Here is a 9,167-nt window from a genome sequence, read left to right as displayed (position 1 = left end):
ATACTAAACAGAATGGAAAAGATATAGGAGGAGGGAAAGTCGTCAGGAGTTATCTGTTGGGAAGGCCTGCCTAAACATCCATGTTTTTAATTGTTTCTTAAAAATACCCAGCGAGGGAGCCGTGCGAATCTCAGGAGGTAAGTTGTTCCAGAGACGAGGAGCCACCGCCGAGAAGGCCCGATTTCTAGTCTTTTCCTTCCAGGCCTCCCTCGGCGTTAGGCTCCTCAGCCTCTCCTCCTGGCTCACGCGAGTGACACGGGTAGATCTTGGTGTGAGAAGGCGCTCCGCCAAGTATCAAGGTCCTAAACCGTTTAGGGCTTTGTATGTGAGCATCAACACTTTGAAGTGTTGTAATCTGATCTGTCCATGCAGTTCCCCAGCTAGGCATGAAAATCCACACACAAAACAACAGCCAGTTTCGGTGTGTTGAACTCCCTTGCTGGATTAGGTCAATTACTTATGGTACCCAGCAAGTTAAACTTTAGATTAACCCCTCCTCTCTATACACATACAGACACACACAGGAACACACGGGCTATAGGAATGAATAGATTTTCTCTGATATCTTCAGCAGTGTCCAATAATGCATTGACCTCAAGAGTGGGCGGGAAACACATGTTCAGATTCCCTCACCAATTTTCTCCAGCAACTCCAGAGTTTTCCAAAGTTAGATGTGCGTCAGAATACTGTACACTGAACTCAGTTTTGCTCCCTTTGTTCACAATGAGAGCAGTTTTCCAGACAAAGAAAGATACAACCCCACAAATGGAAGATTTAAATAAAAATGTGCTTTGCATGCCCTGTCAGTAAGAATCTAGCAGTGCCACCAAAAGAACAAAGCTTTTAGTTTTGTTACTTGTAGCACTGCACCAATAAACAAACAAACAAACACTACAACAGTATTTTCTAAAAACTTTATACGTTAAAAAAAGAATGCTTATTGTGAGCTGTAAAGCTCAACCAGATCATTATTAGACCAATGTGGCCAAATCAAATTTGTAGTTATTAAGAGGTAATTAAAGTGATACTGTATGACTGCCATATATCTTGTGTTCATTCTATTAATGTTAATACAGTGGTGCCTCGCTTAACGAGTGCACCGTATAGCGATGTTTCCGTATAGCGATCCCTTTTTCGGGATCGCTATATGGAAACATACCCGATCGTCGCAATGGGGAAAACCCACATTGCGAAGATCGGGTATTGCGGCGGCCATTTTGGAGCCGCCGAAAAGCTGTTCGGCGGCTCCAAAATGGCCACCGGAAGCCCGGAAATGGCTGCCGGCAGCCGTTTTCACGCTGTGCCCTCGCTTAGCGAAGGCGCGAAAATGGCTGCCGGCAATTGGAATCTTCGCTGAACGGGTAAGTAAGAAAGGTATTGGAACGCATTAAACTAAGTTTAATGCGTTTCAATACATTTTCCCTACCCGTTTAGCGACGATTTCGCATAGCGAGGTTAATCCGGAACGGATTAACCTCGCTATGCGGGGCACCACTGTATTACATGACTTTCTTCCCAAAAAATTTGCAATTAGTTTTTATTGTCAATATTGCAATGTTCTGCAATAGAAATGGTACCTTCATAGCAGCTATTCTGGGTTTAATCTTGTTAACTTTTTTAAAAGCCACTATATATTTAAGATAGTAAATGTGCAATTTAAGAATCATTGTCATTAGGCATATGGAATGAGCACCTGTTTTCCAGGACTGTAGTGCAGCTGTGCTTTCTTAAATATAGGTTACATCCTCAAATTTTATCCAAAAGAGAGCCTTGGGGTTAATCCTTTTCTTTAAAAGAGGACATTTCCATCATTAGGGGTTTAGGTTTAAAAAAAGTTTAAAAACTGAGTTGTCAGATTGAAAGATAATACAGGAAAGAAGTATCCCTGCCACACTATCCTATTTCATAATCCAAAAGGCTGGCCAAAGGAGTTTCAAAGCTGAAAGGAAGAAACAGAGAAATTGTGTGTGTGTGTGCATGTGTGCTTATCAGTACACCAAGTACTTCTGCCCCAAGTCTTACCAGAACATTTCTTGGTCTTCTGACTGAGCATAACAGCTTCATTTGTTTCTCTAGATCCTCTCATATGCTACTGAAACCCAAGTTCCAATCTCCTCCTTCTCACTGTCCATAAACAAATATGGTTGTCTCTATCTTTTCTGAAGGGGACGTGGTGGCGCTGTGGGCTAAACCGCAGAAGCCTGTGCTGCAGGGCCAGAAGACCAAGCAGTTGTAAGATCGAATCCATGCGACGGAGTGATCGCCCGTTGCTTGTCCCAGCTCCCGCCAACCTAGCGGTTCGAAAGTATGCATATGCGAGTAGATAAATAGGTACCATCTCGGTGGGAAGGTAAACAGCGTTCCGTGTCTAAATCACACTGGCCATGTGACCACGGAAAGATTGTCTTCGGACAAACGCTGGCTCTATGGCTTGAAGAGCGGGATGAGCGCCGCCCCCTAGAGTCGGACACGACTGGACAAAAATTGTCAAGGGGAACCTTTACCTTTACTTTATCTTTTCTGAAATATTGCAAAATATTTTCAAAGTGAGACACTCATGCCAGGAGGCATATGCAAAGGGAACACAAGAAAACAGAGCCACATCATCTAGCCCAGTGGTTCTTAACCTTTTTGAAAGAAACGCCCCCTTGAGCCATTGAGGAAGTTATCATCGCCCCCCTCCCCACGGTGATGATATCTTTATTTATTTATTTATTTATTTATTTATTTATTTATTTATTTATTTATTTATTCATTCATTCATTCATTCATTCATTCATTCATTCATTCATTCATTAAGACAGTTAAATCCAATGACCCCTGAAAACAAAATTAAATTCCAAGAAAATGAAATGCCCCCAAAAAGTAACATTTAATGATTTAGTTGCAAGTGAATTTTAAGACGCAAAAAGAAATATAAAAAGGGCATAAAAACAAATGCAGGAACTAAAAATTTCAAGACAAAAAATCTGAAACTAAATTAAAATTGGAGGAAAATATATATTCATGCACACTGTAAAAAGGCTGCAGCCATCTTCACAGGTTTGGCTTGCTCCAGCGCCCCCCTATCGCCCCCTTCTGCTCCAGCGCCCCCATGCCGCCCCTTTTCGTTCTACCGCCCCCATGAAAAATGAAATCACCCACTGGGGGGCATTATCACCCACGTTAAGAACCACTGATCTAGCCTACTACTGTAAACTCTGGTAGGCAGGATTTGTTTTTCCTATCCCTATTTAAAGATCCCTGCTATTACTAGGTAGTCACCCATTCAAGTACAGCTAGGGCCCAAGCCTGCTTTGCTTGGGAAGTCAGATGAAACAGCAGTATGTTCAACATGGTACACAATAGTTTTAATACAAAAAAAGGCATGCAGGTGCATTTACAAACTACAGGAAAACCTCATATAACCCGTTGCTGCTAAGCGGGAAATAGAAGGCTGCTCTGACAAATTTTGATTTCTTACAGGGAACAAGAACATCTTCCATTCAGCCCTGCCCTGAAAATCTCCAATGCATTACACTGTATCCCACGTGCAGTTTGCAGCATCTCCTCTTTTTTTATATAATAACATTTTATTATTTTTATAACATACATACCTACAACAAACAACAACAGGAATACCTACAAAGCAATAACATATGCAACTAACAAAACATACACAAGTGACAAGACAAACATATAGGCGGGGAGGTGTTTCTGATACCAGCTTATCTATTATGTAAATTCTGACTACAGAAATAATATATCCGTGTGCATCTGCACATGTTATATTCCACATCGCTATTACATATATATAATTATCTAACATCCTAAATTTGTAATAAATGTTTGAATTCTCTCATCTGCATTTCCATCCATCTGTTTCTTATCATATACATTCCTCATTTCCTCTTTAAAATGTCTTATCTCCTGATCACAGCATTTTTACGAAGTACTTTGTGTAGGCAATCTGCAGTCTCAAGTGACTATGGTAACGTTCTCTGAATAGAGGTCTTGGAACAATGTCTAGTGTTGCTGAGAAAGCTAATTCGAGAGTGGCAATCCTTTCCACACTGAAGACAAATATAATCTGTCCCCATCCAGCTCCCTGATTTTGCTGGTTTTAGGACTGCCTCTTTGCCTTGGCCTATTGGGCAAGGGTCTCTTCAAATTGGTAGAAGCCGTGCTGCACTGCCTGCCTCCAAGCTGAACGTTCAGATGTCAAGGTTTCCCATCTGTTGAGGTCCATTCCTAAGCCCTTCAGATCCAAACAGGATCTGAAGTACTAGAAGACAGGTTAATGCAAAATAGACATGGGAGCTTTGTGTTTGCCTCTTGGGGGAGACAAATACAAAGCCTGCCAGCACAGGTGTCCCAGTGGTCCTTTCCTGCCCCCTCCCCCAAGAACCAGCTTGGTCCACTTACCAGGCTCTTCAGCACACACATCCACTGGCGGCAGTGACATCCCGCCAATCTCAGACATAGTCCCGGTGACGCTGTCCTACCTCTCCCTGCAGTTGACCACTCCAGCAAGGAGGTGGTGGGAAGACAATTCTGCCCACTCAGCTGCTGAGTGGTCTGAGTGGGGAAGCACCAGTGGGTCTACAATACGATTGGCACGATGTCACTTCCATCAGGCACATGTGTGCCAAGGAGCCCAGTAAGTGCACTGGGATGGTTTTGGGGAATAGGGACACCTGTGGTGACAGGCTTAATGTTCGTCATCCCTGGGAGACAAATACGAAGCTCCCATGTCTAATGCAAAACATATCATAGGCAAAGCCAGACTAGATTCAGATGAACAAGTAAAAAATGGGTGGAAGAAACAATCTAAGATATGCAGATGACACCATCTTACTGGCAGAAAACAGCAATGACTGCACAGTTTCCAGAAGCCCCCAGAAAAAAGGAATGGTAAACCACTTCTGAGCACTTTCTGTCTAGAAAACCCTGGAAAGGGTCATCATAAGTCAAAATTGACTTGATGGCATGCAATTATATTTCACTAAATTTTAAGACAAACAGCATTATGGTTAAAATGAGAAAAGTCTATCAGGACTCTCTCCTGGTTTTAGATACAACAGGGGGAAAAGTAGTCAACAGTGAGGGTGATCGTTGAGCTCTTAACCTGTAAAGGCGTGCATATATATATGCCTTTACTTCTGGCCCAAAACAAAAGGAAGCCAAAAACAGGCACACACTGTCTGAAATTTTGATGCGTAGCAATGCAAATAGTGTAACTTTTGAACATGAATCGCTTAAGTTGAGAAATCTCTGTAGGCATTATTTGTTGCACACTGAGTGATATGACTCAGTACACTACAAACAATACGTATATGAAAACTTCTTAACTTATGGCAGTTCATAAGGTAATGCTATTTGCATAACTACACAACAGGATTTCAACTAGTGAAGGACGAAGCTGTAGGAGCATCAAAACAAAATAAAACAGCAGCAGCACAGCAGCAGGTTCTTTCACTTTTTTAATGTTAATAGTTGTTTGGGCTTCTTTAAAAGAATCTGTTCTTACTCTTATGTGCATAAAATGTAATAAACAATATTGAAGGGAAGAAAAAGTTCAGTTTCAATCTAAGCACTGAACCAGAACATCTGTAAGAGAGCAATAAGTACTTGGTATTTAAAGTAACTTTAACCCTACAGGTCGGATAAAATCTTGGTTCAAACTTCAAACACTCTTGGGATGCCTCAAAGTAAAAGATGGAACATATATTTGGTGCACATTTCCACTGAACAATAATTGAACGCAGCAGCTGCTCCAGCCTGCCAAATACACCATACTATGAACTTGGCAGGAAACCAGCAGCAATCAGAAGTTGCATGTTAAGTAGGTCTCCTCTGTGCAGGTAATCTCCAAAGAAGCTGCGGTGTTCATTTGGGGAGAGGAGAATAGTAGAAGCCCCCAAAATATTTGGAACAGGTCACAAATAGCAAATAACAAAATACAGTAGAAATGTCTATGCCTGAGAAAGCAAGTCTGTGGAAGAAAATGAATGAAGTGGCAAAGGAAGCAAGCAAGGAAATGAATATTAAAAATATTTCCTTCAACTATGTACAACTTTTGGAGCCATAAACTGTATAATTCTGTTAATCCCATCTCAAAAATTCATATTTTATTTACTTGCTTAACTATCCGAAATCTGGAAAGATGCCACCAGCCCCTCATGCATAGTAAGCTGTACAAACCAATGGTCTGGCTCTATATGTGCTTCTTATTTTCTGAAGCACAAGTTGACCATTTGCAGCCCAGTAGATACTGCCGAACTACAGCTTCCATTACTCTTGGTCATTGGCCATACTAGTTAGTACTGACGGGAATAGCTACAACATCTGGGGGGCTAAAGGGTTCTCACTCTTCTTCTGAGGGGCTTGCAAAATTACTAACAAATCATATCGATCATGTAAAGCAACTATTTTAATCAAGAAAAGCCAAACAGCAAAACATTAATCACCTAGGATATTAAAACCACATAGAACAATGTCCATAGCTAGAACACTTGCTTAAGAACATAAGAAGATCTACAGTGGATCATTTTTTGTTGTTTAGTCGTTAATTCATGTCTGACTCTTCATGACCCCATGGACCAGAGCACGCCAGCCCCTCCTGTCTTCCACTATCTCCCAGAGTTGGGTCAAATTCATATTGGTTGCTTCAATGACACTGTCCAACCATCTCGTCCTCTGTCATCCCCTTCTACTCTTGTCTTCACACTTTCCCAACATCAGGGGCTTTTCCAGGGAGTCTTCTCTTCTCATGAGATGGCCAAAGTATTGGAGCCTCAGCTTCCAGTGAGCACTCAGAGTTGATTTTCTTCAGAATTGATAGGTTAGTTCTCCTTGCAGTCCAGGGGACTCTCAAGATCCTCTACCAACACCACAATTCAAAATCATCAATTCTTCAGCGGTCACCCTTCTTTATGGTCCAGTTCTCATTTCCATACATCGCTACGGGAAAAACCATAGGCTTGACTATGCAGACCTTTATTGGCAAGGTGATGTCTCTGCTTTTTAAGATGCTGTCTAGGTTTGTCATCGCTTTCCTCCCAAGAAGCAGGCGTCTTTTAATTTCGGGGCTGCTGTCTCCATCTGCAGTGATCATGGAGCCCAAGAAAGTAAAATCTGTCACTGCCTCCATATCTTCCCCTTCTATTTGCCAGGAGGTGATGGGACCAATGGCCATGATCTTAGTTTTTTTGATGTTGAACTTCATGGATTGCTGCCTTGTTGTGGCGAAGGGGCTTGAGTAATTCAGAGAAGCTATGGGCTATGCCATTGAGGGACACCCAAGATGGACAGGTCATAGTGGAAAGTTCTGACTAAGCACAATCCCCCTGGAGCAGGAACTGGCAAGCCACTCCAGTATCTTTGCCAAGAAAACTCCATGGACAGTGGATCATACCAAAAGCCTAGCCCTAGTCCAGTATTCTGTTCACACCATGGATACCCAGATGTTTATGGGAAACCCGACAGCAAGATATGAGGGCAACTGCACCCTTCCTGTTGCATTTCCCAATGACTGGTACATAGTATCAGAAAACAACTAACGTTTTTGTGGTTTTTAGATTTAAAAACAAAAAGCACAGGAAAACAAGAGATTTACAAAAACAAGAGATTTGTTTTTTTTTCTTTACAAAAAAAAATGTTGCAGCCATACCTGACTGACCTGTAAAACACTTGAATCTAAAAGAGTTGTAAGGTTTAAGGTAAACAAGCAGAAACACTCCTTCACAATAGGCTTCTGACTTTTGAGATCTGCTACCGCAAGACCTTCTGACAGAACTACCTTCAATTTTAAAAAGGGAGCAAGCAAATGGAAAAATAACTAATGGGAATCACCCTGTTTGGAGGCCATATACTCCATCACCAAATGCTGATGACTAAAAAGCAGATGCCAATTGCCATCCTGCCTCCAGAGCTTTTCAAGTACATAAGGTGGGCCAATACAGAAGGAAAGTAGTAAGCTTAAAATGTCTTGGCCGAGACAAGCAACAACCCCTACCTATGAGATACGGGACGGGGTGAAGGAAGGTCCTCCCAGAATTTTTTCTCTCTCTTCAAAACATCATAAATAAACCTATACAATGTCCCGTCCAATTGTTTCAACAAGAATGCAGCGAAGGGAGGTGCCAAAATATAAACGTCCCTCTCCCCAAGGTGTTTCCTACCAAGACAGAGCCAGAATAAACGCTTTTTGTCCATTAAGGGAAATGCAGGTCCCAGGGTTTGCTATTAGCACCGAAGCCAGGCTCGTTTCCAGGTTTAGAACGGAGGACTGGCGTGGAGCAATGCATTAACACTTGCAATCAACCCTAAAGTGAGCGTTTTTAAAAGGAAAAGAAAGGAACGACCCCACCGGCACACATTGCAAGAGCAAAGCAGCTCCCTCTACCTCCCCGATCCTTGAGGAACGTGGAGCGGGGGAGGGGGACCCGGAGCGACTCTCGGCCGCTCAGTCCGCCAGTTCGAGCCCACACCGGCCCGGAAAGTTTTTTTCGGAGGCGGCACGAGACGCGATGCCCTCGCAGCCCGTCTTGGAAAGGGACGAGGGAGAGGAAGAGGAGGGTCGCCTTTTAGTCGCCCCGCTGGGAAGATCAGCGGCTCCTCTCTTTTCCCCCCTCCCCGACACCCCGCCCCCACTGGGGAAAAATCCGCCGCCGGCGCCCGCTCCTCACCCTCACCCGGCGACTCCATCTCCGCTCAGCGCGGGCCGCTCCTCTCCAAGGGGCGCGCGGGCAGCGGCGGCGGCGCACGGCTGAGGAGGCGCCTTCAGCAGGCGGCCGAGAGGCAGCGGAGAAGAGGGACGGCAGGAGGAGGAGGAGGAGGAGGAGGAGGAGGAGGAGGAAGGCGAGCTGCTCCGGGTCTCTCCCTCCCGCGCTCTCTTTCCGGCGGCTGCATCTCGCGGCGGGGCACCGGCCGGGAGGCGGGCAAGGGGGCGACTCTCCCAAGCGGGGCCGCCCCGCCCACACACCCCCTTCCCCACCGCAGTAGAGGCGACGCCGAGAGGCTTCCCCCGCCGGGGCCGTTCCGCGCAGCGAGCCTACAGGGCGCGCGCCGGGTTTGGGGGGGGGGGAGTGTGTGTGTGTGAGACCTGGCGGGCAGTAACGTGCCCAGCCTGCCAAGGCACCCCAGGTGCAGCAGCCGCCCAGAGGCTCGCGGGGAATTGGGGGCGG

At 44.6% G+C, this 9,167-nt stretch overlaps 1 protein-coding gene across 2 annotated transcripts in view; it reads right to left on the bottom strand.

Annotated features, from left to right (window-relative positions):
* The window catches only part of FGD3 (FYVE, RhoGEF and PH domain containing 3), a 137,602-nt gene extending 128,793 nt beyond the window's left edge, over positions 1-8,809 (bottom strand). The window contains exon 1 of one of the 2 annotated variants that reach the window (XM_072989649.2): positions 8,670-8,809. In XM_072989649.2, the coding sequence (XP_072845750.2) occupies positions 8,670-8,688 (19 nt within the window). In that variant the 5' untranslated portion in view covers positions 8,689-8,809. The remainder of the gene's footprint in view (positions 1-8,669) is intronic. The other variant, XM_078385341.1, reaches the window with a different exon arrangement.
* Positions 8,810-9,167: the final 358 nt, after the last annotated feature.

The sequence above is a fragment of the Pogona vitticeps genome, chromosome 2, assembly GCF_051106095.1.
Source record: "Pogona vitticeps strain Pit_001003342236 chromosome 2, PviZW2.1, whole genome shotgun sequence".
Classification (NCBI taxonomy): Eukaryota; Metazoa; Chordata; class Lepidosauria; order Squamata; family Agamidae; genus Pogona; species Pogona vitticeps.
The sequence above is the reverse complement of the archived record's forward strand: the minus strand, read 5'-3'. Positions and strand labels throughout refer to the sequence as shown.